Source organism: Ceratotherium simum, chromosome 32, assembly GCF_057802395.1.
Source record: "Ceratotherium simum simum isolate JZ-2026a chromosome 32, ASM5780239v1, whole genome shotgun sequence".
Classification (NCBI taxonomy): domain Eukaryota; kingdom Metazoa; phylum Chordata; class Mammalia; order Perissodactyla; family Rhinocerotidae; genus Ceratotherium; species Ceratotherium simum.
Window position 1 is genome coordinate 16,863,373 of NC_141931.1, and position 14,041 is coordinate 16,877,413.

The window sequence follows — 14,041 nt, forward strand, 5'->3', positions numbered from 1 at the left end:
CTAACCCTATCCCAAGCACCTCTAAAACTACAGAATTTCTAGTGAAGCACATATTTGGATTTGTTGAACATCCACCTGGATAACATCTACTGGAACCCTTGGTTCACCTCCCAGCTCCGGAGAATTCTGCTGCTTCTCTCAAAATCCTGTGACGAATCTCCATAGCCTACCACCCTCGGGTGAATGGCTGTGGATAGGATATACCTGGACTTTGTACAGTTACTCAAAAGTTTCCAGAGGCAACAATAAAATACATGATTTGCTTTGTGTTGGTCCTCAATCCATTCACAAAATTCCCTTCTATGTAAATTATGCATCTAGCCCTGACTGGCCAGTCTGCACTGAACAGCTCATCAGTCTCTATTGCTATTAGCCATACCCCTCTGGAGTTAGAGAAGACTAAACAACCTCGTTCTGACACACGTTAGTAACTCGAATTCTTCATCAGCCTTGCCTAACTGCCTTACAAGGCATGCGATCGCCATATGCCATTGAAAGGTTTGAACAAAAGAGGTCCTGAGAGCGGGACACTAGAGAATAATATCATTTATCAGTAGACAAGTACATTTCTGTATTCGGCTATATCTAACCTTCTCTAGAAAGGATATGACTTGAAAGAGAGAAGAAAAGACCCAAATGTTTAATTCATCAGGGTTTTTGTTTGTTAGTTTTGGTGAACTTGATTGCATAAGGAAAAAACGGATGGTCCAGCCTAGGAATGTATAAAATAATAGCAGAATATCCAGTTGTCCCTTAAAGGTCACTTAAAAGCTTTGTGCCCCTACCTAGCAATGCCTTCACCTCCCATCAGGCATAATAATCAACAGCTAAACCAGAACTATGGAGCATTATCTCTAGGATGCCCATATGGTATTATTGTAGATTCCTTTACCCATTCAGTTAGCTAAAAGCTCGGGCTCTAGAAAAGGGCAAAAATGAGATGAAATGGGAGAGAATGGGGGGGAGCAGAAATTTTCATTAAGATGAAAAGAAGTGCAAAGCTCAGACTAGAGCAAGACAGTCTGGGCGAGAGGAGAGAAGCAGACAGGGCGTGATGACGGCAAAGCACTTCAAGAAAGACTTCTGTGAGTGGTGTTTGTGTTGTTGGTTGTGTGTGTTGGTCTAAATGCAACTGGTCATTAGCATGCACCAAGGAGAGCTCTTTAAAAACAACGGATGCCTAGGCCCCCTTCCAGATCAATAAAATCAGAATTTCTACAGGTGGAGGCCGGGCATTGTGGGTTTTGGTTTTGTTTTGTTTTAATTCGTCACGTGATTTTTTGGGCTGAAGCACATTCCAAATTCATTACCAGCTTAGCAAGTCATTCTTACCTTGAAACACATGCTTGTCTTACCGCTGTTGCCCCAGTCCTCTGGACATTTGGGTTCGGGAGTTGTCGTGGGCTCTGGTGGGCGAGTTACTCCCTCTGCCCAGTGTTTGCACACAAATTTTGCCTTTTCTTCGCATCTCAAAACATCCCACAAGCCCCCTGCTTTCCCAGTTCTCATAGCGACGCACCCTGCTTTTCGCCCTGCATTAAATACACAAAGTAGAATTCACTCCAGAGGTGCTCCTGGAGGCCAGGCCAGCCACGCTCACAGAAGACAGTTCAAACCTGAGAGTCCAACTGTGCGGTAAAATCTACATACGAGGAGAAAATGTAGAGGAGAGATCCTGTAGCATTTAGCCATTCATTTGTGCAACTTTGAACCATTATTTACCTTTTATTTGTGTGGCCTAAATCCTCACTGAATTATGATCTCAAATGTAAGGGTTTTAATAAGGTTTTGTATTTCTAACATCTGGCAGGGTGCCCCACGCATAGATATTTAATGATACAATATTTTTAATATGATAAAATTTACTATAATGGCAAAAATAGTGGTTTTATGTTTACTTCTTTTTAAAAAAAATTCTTTAAGATCCTTCCTTTATTTTTTTTTCCCCCCAGGGTCCACATAGGCCTCCCAGGATGGAAGTTGTTCACAGGCTTCAAAATGAGATACAGTTGAGCTAGAAATTTTAGCTCAGTTACGCAACTACTCTGAACTTGTTTCCTCATCTTAAAATGCAAATATCACTGCCTACCTTCTACAGTTGTGACGAATGTCAGCTTTAATGGAATAAAAAAGTACATAAAATAAAATGAGGACTATACTAAGCTAATAGTTTATAATTCTGTTTTACAGTCTTGGTTATTTCCAAATTTTAAATAACTAAGAGCTTAGAAAACATTAGGAGTCTGTGCTGCTAAGATGAGGTAATCTTTTATTATTGTTGTTTTACAGGACATTAAATGTTTAGAAGGAACCCTCAAAGTTTTGGGGAGATATCTTTCCCCAAATATTTTCTCTAAGATCCTTGATTCTCTCTTGGCTCTGGTTTCATCCATCTTTATTCCCTAAGGATATTCCACGATTAATCTCTCAGAATCCTACTGCTGAATGAAAAGCACTAGCAAAGTTAAGAAGTTTGGCCCAGAGAGTAAGAATTACCACTCTTACCAATATTTAAAAAGAAAAAAAGTGTGCACTCAGCTCTTAATATAATGTCCAGTTATTTAAAAATGAACTGAAATCGTACTATTTTTTAGAATGTTCAATAATTAAACAAGAATAACACTGTCCAAACTACTGATCTATTTTCCTTATTGACAGCTGAGGATACAAGTTAAAAGAACTCTCAAAGATTAGGACTCATTAGACCAAGTAGTAAATTCATACACTTGAGCTATCATTCTTTCTTTAGCCTTTTGCCCAGGCACAATGAAACATTTGCTATAAGGGATGTTGAATTTCTGGGTGTTGTCATACTGAATAATGTCATATATATGACACTAGTACATAAAGAAGGCAAAGAATCTTTCAAAGGCTATTTCTGAAGCTGCTTAGTTGGGAAGGCAAATCAAAATTTATAGGGAGGCCGGGTGGTGTTGGTGCAAATAGTACAGTTTTGGGAACTACACAGATTAGTCTAAATCCATTCTTGGAAGTTTTCTAGCCACAGAAATTTTCTGAGTCCCAATTTCCACATCTTTAAAATGAACATACTTAAACTTACCTTGCAGGTTTCCTGTAAGGATAAAATTAAATCCAAGGCATATAAAGGACTAAACAGGACTGCCCATACAAGATATTGAAATAATGAGTTCCCCATAAGCACTATCCCTTGCTTCACCACTCAAGCACACAAATATTTCTATCTATAGTTGCACTGAAAAGCTTTGTATCATTTTAGCAGAGTTTTAAGTTTTCAGAAACAAGTTAACCATTTGGAACATTCGTGACCACTTCAGATTTCATAAATACTTTTCAAATAGAGCAGTACCAGATAATCTAGCAGTTTTCCCTTCCTTGTTTTCTTAGACCACTGCAAATTAATTGGAATTTTTTTTAAAAAAAGAGAGAGAACAAAATATAAAATATTGAAAGAACAATTAATTTACATAGTCTATTTGGAAAGGTACACGGAGGAATAACAGGCTTTGCCTGATGGATTTGTAGGGTGAACAAAAACCCTCAGACGAAGCACTCCACATACCTGGCATATCTGCATTCCAGTGGGTGAAACGAACCTCTTCCTCAACAGTCCACTGAAAGGTCCCTTTGTTTTGTACATCAGAAAGTCCTGTCCAAAAATATTTCTCAGGCCTCAAGCCAACCAAACTGGTCAGAAAGGCTTGCTCATATCTAAAAAAAAAAAAAAAAAGCTAAATTAAATTTTAGAAATATGTGCCTTTTCTAATTATCAACATGAAAAGTATCTCCTTTGTATGTTTGAGCTATGATTTAGTTGGTAATTCAAACATATTGTGTTATATTGTATGTCACTTAAATTATGCAAATTTTCACTAAATGTGATCTTATGAAGGAAAAATACCATATAGCTGAGTGAATAAAATCATTGAAATATACTCAAACCATTTCTCTCTATTCCTCACCAGCCCCTCCACTCCTCCTCAAAATGTAAGAAAATTCTGAAAATACAAAGGAGAAAACCATAGCTTTTAAAATTACACTGTTTAAAAATCAGTCCACTTTCAAATATCTCAAATGCTCTATATAATTCTTGGTTAAGTAAGTTGAGGGGTCGTAACATTTTCAAGAATCAAGCAAATGGAAAAATCTGTGTGGATTTTCCTTTCAATTTCATTCTTGTATCTCATCTCAGAAACAGAAGAGAAAATTATCAAGAAATATAGAGAAGCAGAGATTCAATCTCTAGAAAGAACTCAGAGCAGAATCACGCATTCCAACATTTTCTCTCCCTTTGGATCTGATCTATGTATTTGGCATAATCTGGTAATAATACAGTTTGGTTAGCAAAGCAACCAAAACGTGTCTTAATTGACAAACGTTAGACAATAAGGCAGCAATATAGGCAAAAATTTCTCTTTGGAGCAAAAGAAAAGTTGTACCCAGAGTTTCTAGGAACAAAGGGAGGTGTAGATAATTTCAGAGAGAGCAGAGAGAGAAAGGTAGAGAAAGCTACAATAACAGAACGTTTGTTTGACCCGAGCATGAGTAATTTCATTCCCTGTACCAGATAAACCAAAAAAATTAAAAGTTCCAAACCCAGTATTTCTCAAATGTCTAAAAACCAAATTTAACCAGAGTTAGTGAGCTCCTGAATATAAATATCATAGAAAACATATAAACAAAAACAAACCTAAAATATAAAATATAGGAAAAACTCTGTTCATAGGGCTCCAATAGGCCAAAAGATCAATTACATCACAGATTAGAACATGTCCCCAAGGTATTGAAAGACATGCAGCTCATCTCCTTGTCATAAAATAAAAACTACTTACGTTCTAATTTTCAGATGTTAGCATTATATCAGGGTGATGCAATATATTAGACATTTAATTGTACATGAAACAAGGATGTGGGTTGAAATACAAGTTCTTCTATAAAGACTGTACAAATTCTATGACATCTTTCATTTTTATCAAAGGATTTTTTATTATCAATAGCATCCTCTACACTTTATTGGGTCTACCTTGAAAGGCCAACAAATATAACTTATTGTGCTAAAACTCCATAAGTTTTTATCTTTTTACTGCAAACCAAATGGATATTTAAAAATTTCTTTTATGTTTCTTCTGTGCCTAAGCCAGTGCTTTGCAAAGAGCAGGGAAAAAATAAATAAATACTAAAATTTTGAAGACGGATGGGACCCTAGAGATCAAAAGGTAAATAAAATCCTGTACGTCCATGTGATTTTCTGGACCTATCAGTCTAGTAAACCTAGCAAAGAAAAAAAAGAACAGAAGAATTGAAAAGACGAGTAAAATATTCAGTAATCTCTCTGACCTCCTTTTTGGCGGAGGCAGTAGTAAAGATAAAAAGTGGGATTTTTGATCTCACAAATTTTCTTACTTTTCCTGCTTTAAAAACTTTCACATATAGAAGAACAGAAAAAAGTCAGATCTGTAAACTATATTTACAAAATTAACTACAAAATTAACAAGCTGTTCTGAATACTGCTTTATAGTATTAAAAGTAGCAAAATATTTCATAGTGCTTGCAATGAAGAATCCAAATAATGACATGATTTTTAATGCTTCCACCTTTACAAACCTCAAGATTGCATGTAATTTATTCAGAAATTTAGAGCATGTTGATACTTAGGCTTTTCTGAAAATGTTTCATTATTTGCCGTATTTCAAAATAAAATTAAAAATGTTGCATACCTGTCTTCAATGGTTGTTAGGTAAGCCTTCTCATTTTCACAGGTTTGGTTTGCTTCTGTAAATGTTGAAAGTGTGTGTCCAATCAAATAGCAGTAGAAGCCATGTCTTTTCCAGCCCTATTAATGTTAGCAAGCAGATTATCATGCATATTTATTACATAATGTTATTTTAATAATCCCTCTGTCATGAAACATAAATTGATAAACAATAGAATTGTCTAAAGAATACAAATCTGAATAATTTGAAATGCAATGAAAATCATCTATATGATTTCAAAAACAGTAGTGCATTGTTCCTCATATGACAAATAACGATACGAAACTGGGGGGGAGTCATTCTCTCCACCTCTGATTCATCCTCCAACAAAAACAATCTGTGAAATGTTTACCAAGGAAACTGAACAGAATGACTAAGATTTTGGTTCTAGAATAGGTAACCACAGGAAATAATGTGTGGAATAACAAGCCTCGTTGCCTCTTGAAGCCAATAGTAGATAAAGAATCTACAGCTGTATCATCTGGTCATATGAGAATACTTATCACACTTCCGGCACCATGATTTCGTGTGGTTTCCCTGCCATACCTCAAACATACAGAAATGCTAAATGAAAGCATAACAATAAGGGGCCAGCCTGGTGGCATAGTGGTTAAGTTCATACGCTCTGCTTTGGCGGCCCAGGGTTCACAGGTTCCAATCCTGGGAGTGGACCTACGCACCACTCATCAAGCCATGCTGTGGCGGCATCCCACATACCAAATAGAAGAAGATGGGCACAGACGTTAGCTCAGGGCTAATCTTGAAGTAAGATCAGCAACGAATGTTAGCTTAGGGCCAATCTTCCTCACCAAAGAAAAAACATAATTAATTAAAAAGCTTAACAATAAACCAAAAATTCCACACTAGAATTTGAGAGAAAGAAGGGGAAATCTCCAGGTGCCAAAAATAAATAGAAAACTAAAAAGTTGGAATGGAAAATGCACAATCTGAGATGGTAGTTGCCCAGTCATTTATCAGACCTGGATGAAGGCCCTAGGGTCTAGGGGCTGGGGTGTTAATGTCTTCACAGGTTGGGATATTTGGCCATTAGCCCACCTGTGGCAGAGGGAGATGGAACTGAGGTCCTTACGTAAAGATGATACCCACTAAGGGTAGCCCCTCTGTGAAAGGAGAGCGTGAAAACTCTACCTATAGAACCAGGAAATGACAGATTCTTGTCATCTGCCTGCAGTTTAGGTGCAGGAAAAAAATTCTTCTGTTTGAAAATAAACAACAAATCTGTGCCACAGATGGATGTTGGTCTCAACTTTCCTCTATCCACATTGTATGAGAATCTACAGCCAAAAATAAAATAAAATAAAATAAAATAAAATAAAATAAAATAAAATAAAATAAAATAAAATAAAATAAAATAAAACGTGATCTATAAAAGGAGAATCTCCTAGGCACTCAGAGAAGTCAAAAGCAAACCACACAATAGATATATTTCCACAACTCATGTCATGTAAGACTACGACATTTAAGGGGTGGAGTGGGGATGGGATGGAGACTAATTCACAATCAAAAATTATAAACCTTGTAAGAAAATGTCTCAGTTGGAGAGTTGACAATTAAACATAATAAAACAATCTGAAAAATATAAAAACAAGCATGTTTGAGATGATTTAAGTGACAAAAGAAGAAATAGAATCAATAATGAAAGATCAATAGGGCTGGCCCGGTGGCGCAAGCAGTTAAGTGAGCACGCTCCGCTGCAGCGGCCCGGGGTTCGCCAGTTCAGATCCCGGGCGCGCACCGACGCAGGCTTGTCAGGCCATGCTGTGTCGGCGTCCCATATAAAGTAGAGGAAGATGGGCATGAATGTTAGCCCAGGGCCAGTCTTCCTCACACAAAAAAAAAAAGATCAAACACTATAAACAAAGAACAAGAGGATTTGAACATGCAGGAAAATACAATTTCTAGAAAAGAAAAATATAAAGTTAAAAACTCAATGGCCTTGGGCCGGCCCCGTGGCTTAGCAGTTAAGTGCGCGCGCTCCGCTGCTGGCGGCCGGGAGTTCGGATCCCGGGCATGCACCGCCGCACCCCTTCTCCGGCCATGCTGAGGCCGCGTCCCACATACAGCAACTAGAGGGATGTGCACCTATGACATACAACTACCTACTGGGGCTTTGGGGGAAGAAAAATAAATAAATAAAATCTTTAAAAAAAAAAAAAAAAAAAACTCAATGGCCAGATTAAATATAGAAAATAGGGTTTCAGAAAAAGTAGCAAATTGGATGAATGTAGCAGAGAGAAATAAAGCAATAAAAATATGAAAAGAGGTTAAAAAAACATATTGAGAGAAAACAATAGAATGAGAATATCAACCTAAGAGAAATTTCAGAAGCACCAAATAAAATTAATGACTGATCATTTTCAAGAATTGGAAGAAAGATACAAATCCTCAAAATGAAGAACACTGAGTACGAAACTGAACACACAAAATGAATTCAAATCTTGACATATTGCACTAAGCCTGCAGAATGACAAAGACAATGAGAAGATCTTAAAATCAATCAGAGAGAAAATATAGAGTACCCATTTCCAAAAAAGATTTAGTCTAATAAAAAGAATGCCAATGGTAAAGATAAAGGCTAGGAAAAAAGAAATCGTATATAAAGTATGTCAGAAAACAGCTGTCGATCTAGAATTCTAAACTGACCTACCTAGATTATTATGCAAGGTGAGGATGAATTCCAGACATTTTCAAAGACAGAGTTTTTCACTCCCAGATCCCCAGTGAAAGAACTACAGAAAGATTTACTTTCCCAAGAGGGAATTTTAAGTCAAGGGAATGAGTGGGCTGAAAGTCTACGCTGAGCAAAGATATCAATAAATGTCTTAGTAAATCCAGGTCTAATTGCCTGTATGAATAGCAAAGATAACTAATTTGGAGTGGGAAATTAAAGAACAGAATATGAATAAGATCTTTAGTTTAGTTAATAATATTGTATGCATGTCAATTACCTGGGTGTGATCAGGTAACTAGGTATTCTAGCTAGATAAGATGTTATCATTAGAGGAAGCCAGGTGGATGATACAGGGAAACTCTCTGTACTATTTTTTCAACTTCTTGTGAGTCTAAGATTATCTCAAAATTAAAAAACTTTAAAAATGTGTAAGTGGAATAATAACCCTCATTTTTTTTCAGGAAGCAGATAGAGATATTGATTAAATTTAACTTCAAGTCAGGAACACATGCTAAAAACATGAAGTTAACCATTTGAAAAAATAGAAGTAGAATGTATAATTCCCAAACCTGTAGAGGAGGAAAATGGGATAAAAAGATTCAATAGAACCAATGGAATGCAGGAAAGGAGGAAAAAAGAAAGAAAAGAAAACAGAACGGTAAACAAAATAAGACGGCAGAAACAAATCCAAATATGTCAGTATGCAAAACAAATCTAAACTCATATATTTGCCAGTTAAAAGCCAGAGTTCTTCAAATTAGATTAAAAATTAAAATGCAGATATATGTTTACCAGAGTCTTTCCTGAAATATGCGACATAGAATGATTAAAAGCAATCAGCTGGAAAAAGAGATTCCAGGAAAATGTCAAGCAAAAGATAGTTTCCATGGCAATATTAATGTTGTTTAAAATTGATTCTATGCGGGCCGGCCCCGTGGCTTAACAGTTAAGTGCGACCGCACCGCTGCTGGCGGCCCGGGTTCGGATCCCGGGAGCGTACCGACTCACTGCTTCTCCGGCCATGCTGAGGCCGCGTCCCACATACAGCAACTAGAAGGACATGCAGCTATGACATACAACTATCTACTGGGGCTTTGGGGGGAACATAAATAAATAAACAAAATTGACTATGATAAAAAAATGCATTAATATAAATGAAGAAAGTAATTACATAATACTTAAAGGACCCATTCATCAGGAAGATATAACACAGCCCAAAGTAGTAAAGCAAAAATTGACAGAATTACAAGGACTATATTATATCTGGATAATATAATTGCTAAATTTTATCTAGTCAATATATATAGACTTATGAACCCAATAATCAAAGATCATTCTGTTCAAGCACACATAGAATATTTACAAAAACTGACTATGAACTAAGCCATAAAGAAAATCTCAACAAATAACAACAAAAACTTTATATGATCACAATACAGTGAAATTAAAATCAATAGTACCTCCCAATTATTTAGAAACCAAAAAACAAAACCTCTATTACTACCATCAAAATCCGCACCACTACCAACACACACACACACACACACACACACACACACACACACACTTCTAAATGATTCATGGTCAAAGAAATCTCAACAGAAGTAAAAAATATTGAGAATTCAATCATAACAAAAACACTACATAATAAAACTTGGTGGCTGGTCCATAGTTTCAATTCCACCTTTTTATTTCCGTAAGCATTTTACAACATATTCATTTAAATGTCATATCCATTAATTCCACCATCTAAAGCTCCTGGTGGTATATTTTAAAGTTTTGGATTTCAAATTCACCTATGGAATTCTTAATCAGCCTAGGAAAGGAGACTTCCTTATAAAGAGGATTTGCATTTGCACCTGTCAGACATCCTGGAGTACTAGCAAGTCGGGACCACCTTATGCTAATCTTAGCTCCAGGTTTCCCACACAGGTAGCTATGAATTGAAAACCAAATCCTAGATCTGGATGACAACAGGCCCGTGGTTTGGAATTCTCAAAAAGACCTCTACACCACCAAGTGCCCAGGCTTGGACAAAAAAAAAATCCTGTCTTATCTTCCTTTGCTGGTGAGCGGATTTTTTTTCTAGTCTTTCCCAGCTGTTTGAGGAAGTCACCACCTAGAGCAGGTGTTTTTAAACTGGCCAAATTACTTAAGGTCACTGGGCTTCACTGACAAACAATTGCTGATATTTTCTTATTACCATCCTAATGATTAAATGGGATTTTATTAGAGATTGTAGATATGACAATTAATAGAAAAAATATTTATATAAAACTTTGTGTGGAAGTGATAAAATTTAAAGATTGTTTATTATTTATAGAAAATTACAATAACATACAATCTCCTGTATAATATAACCCATACAATTAGACAAAGAATATATAAGTGTACTGGTAATGAAAGTGTAGTGACCAGGAGACCTGGGTTCTAGTCTTGCCTCTGCGTGACTCTAAGAAAGCTATAACTTCTCTGGGCTGAAATTTCCAGAACGCAGAAATTAAAAGGGGCTTTTGATCATCACTAAGATCCTTTATATTTCTAACATTCTATGATTTTCTGTATCTGCTCTATTTTTCTTTATGGTTAGTTTGTACAATGCTAAACTATGTTTCATGAATTCTGATGTTGGTTACAAGATGATTGGATCCCAACATGACACTCTTGGAAAGAAAATTAGTTTCCACTTTATTTTTATCCAAGAGAAGTGAGAAAGGAAAAAAGAGGAAGATGAGCCACTCAGCAATCAAACAGGAACATGATAACCATAAACTCTGTACTTTGTAGTTTCTTTATGCTTTTAGAAATTGTCTTATAGCGATCAGTTACTTTAACATCAAAGAAAATTAAGACCTGCAGGGTGGTATTGCTGACGGTCATCCAGGTGAGGCTGATGCATCATAGAACGCAGGGCTTTAGTTTAACTGAGTTACTGCTGGCTACTACCAGCCCGAGTCTAGCTCTCCTCCCTCTCATTGAGTCATCTGCTGAGAAGAACCCCCACCAGAAGCAGGCTCATCAGAAATATTATAAACGGAAACGTGACGGAGGATCATTTGCAACTGAAGGTTATCTACTGGAAATGTCCTTGACAACCCATAGGGTCATAGACAACCAAGGCCTCGATGACACCTTTTTCCATGACCTGCGTTAATCTCCTTACCCTCACCAGGCTCCATTGGGTGTGTCATTTTATTCCCTGTTCTCTTTCCTCCAATTCCTGTGACATTCTGAAAGGAGCTACTGTCCACATGTATCCCATAGTAACTATAGAGAACGCTTGCAGAAGGCTTTACAGAGAAAATGAGACTAACACTAACACTAAACCATTGAACGTTTAAACAGTTGAAACGCTTGGCTCTCTCTGGCAACAATAAAGTACTTTCACAGACAAAAAATAAAGCCAACTATTCACATAATATTTGCTGATCTGAAACCATTGTGTACATTCTGTACTCACTTTCCGGCAGCCTGCTTCTACTTCCACTATTCCTGGTGCTTCGGCTTGTGACTTCATCTTACAGATGTAGCCAAGAGGTTTCTCGCAGGGCCGATCTGCCCAGTACCCATCCTGCAGAAAGCAAAGAGAAAAAACTGGGTGACGATCAATTGTTTGGCTTGGATGCTGTTTTCTTGTAACTGTGCCTCAGAAAAGGAAAACAAAGATTCAAGGGTATTAAGAGAAAATGGTATCTATGAAAAGGAAAGGTAAATTGACATTCTACAAGTAAGCAGCAAATTTGACTCTGGCTACAAAGATGTAAAAAGTGATTGTAGCCCCAATATGTTTTTATATCTTAGCTGTCCAAGCCAGTATTTAGAGGGATCTAAGAGAGAAACTAAATATGCTTGTAAGCCCTTAAGTGCCAACAGAAGATTTGCATGAGCCTCCTTTTCAATCTCTACAGTCAGCTGTTTTCAAGTTAACCAAGAACATATAGAGCCATCCAGAAAAAACTCTCTCACCCAACACGCCAAACTTGACAACACACCTGGAATCAGTCATCTTTCCTCCCTTCCTCCTATTTCTATTGATGAGGGTCCTCCCGGATCTAAGGCTCCCCCTTTCACTCTGCTTCAGATCCCACCCTCTTCTCCTTCCTGAGAGATTTCATGTTAAAATGACCTCTCCTCTCCTTCCCTTAATAGCCAAACACCTTGGAAAATGTTTTCTGTATTGTCTGCCTCTAATTCCTCATCTCTTACTCGGTCTCAATCTACTACAGTCTGGTACTCAAGCCTTCAGCCAGAGCCATTTATAAATTGCAAATTTGGTCTTGCCACTCCCAGGCTAACGTGTGTATTCTCAATCTCAACGCCAGTGTTCCTACCCACGCTTCACCTCCAGCGCCACGCTTTTAGCCATATCGTCCTTTCAGTTCTTTACAAGTCCGATGCTCTCCGGTTTCCTTCCCAGGACACACTTTCGTCTGTTCTTTCCATAGTTAACACCTACTCTTGTCTTAAGCTTTCAATTCATCAAAATAAAAGAGCCACAATGACAACAACAGTAGCTGACACTTATTGAACAGTAAGTTCGGGTCAGGCACTAGGCACGTTATATGCATTAACCCATTTAATCCTTATACCCACCACATGAGCTGGGTACAATTATTACACCCATTTTACAAACGCATTTAAACCCTGTATCAAAACCCAGCCTCTTAACCACCATGTTCATCGTCTATTAACAAAAGATAATTTGATAATATTCTTCAGTCACTGAAGTCCTATTTAGGACATGGAAGCAATCTTTTCATATTTGACACCTCCATGTAACCTCAAAAAACAAATGTAGCTCTCCAAGCACAGATTTCAGGCTGTAGAACCCAGAATAGTTCTAACTAGGTCTACATCTACTCAAAGCCACCAGGCAAAAGTAGAACCAAAACTCTGAATTGATGAATCAAGACATACATACATACATACATATATATGTGTGTGTGTGTGTGTATAGGCAACCACACACACATATATATAATATATATATACTTATATATGTCACAAGCATAGGAAAAATATGAGTATTAGTTATTGGTTAATTTCATCCTTGAACCAAAAGTTTCTGTCTGTTGCTTTTCTGGTCCTCTTAAAAATTTGGCTTTGCTAAACAATTGAGAGAGATTCAAGAAATTGAATCTGAATTTTGGTTCAACCTTGATCCATATCAATTGACCTAGAATAGAAATAATCTAAACAACCACATGTACTAAGTGGGGCAGAGGGAAAAATTCCCCGTGGCTTTTGCTAGATATCAGTAATTAAAGTTGCCTTACCTTGCCTTTCATCACGGTGCAATCTTCCTGCCTGTTGTTTTCATGACTTGGTTCTCCACGAAGCCATTTGGTAAATGTCACAGGGGTCCCATCACTCCATTCAAAGTACATTTGAATCTTGAGGTCGTTTAAGCCAATCCATAACTCATCATTTGGCTCTAACAGGAAGAAAAACACAGAGGTAAATTACACAAAATTGTCTTTGCAAAACTCAGGAGGTTATCAGAAAAGGAAGGCCCTCTGCTTTATCAACAACAGCTCTACTCCCTTGATATTACAGTTGTCATGAAAGACCATCTTCCTGAGTGTTAATCTGATCTAGATGCTGCAGACTGAGATAT

At 37.2% G+C, this 14,041-nt stretch overlaps 1 protein-coding gene across 1 annotated transcript in view; it reads right to left on the minus strand.

The window, feature by feature from the left end:
- Positions 1–14,041, minus strand: part of MRC1 (mannose receptor C-type 1) — an 89,209-nt gene that overhangs the window by 37,170 nt on the left and 37,998 nt on the right. Inside the window, exons 8-12 of the mRNA XM_004425326.3 lie at positions 13,701–13,858; positions 11,885–11,995; positions 5,697–5,812; positions 3,542–3,690; positions 1,333–1,532 (exon numbers count right to left, since the gene is read on the minus strand). Coding sequence (XP_004425383.2) covers positions 1,333–1,532; positions 3,542–3,690; positions 5,697–5,812; positions 11,885–11,995; positions 13,701–13,858 — 734 coding nt within the window. The remainder of the gene's footprint in view (positions 1–1,332; positions 1,533–3,541; positions 3,691–5,696; positions 5,813–11,884; positions 11,996–13,700; positions 13,859–14,041) is intronic.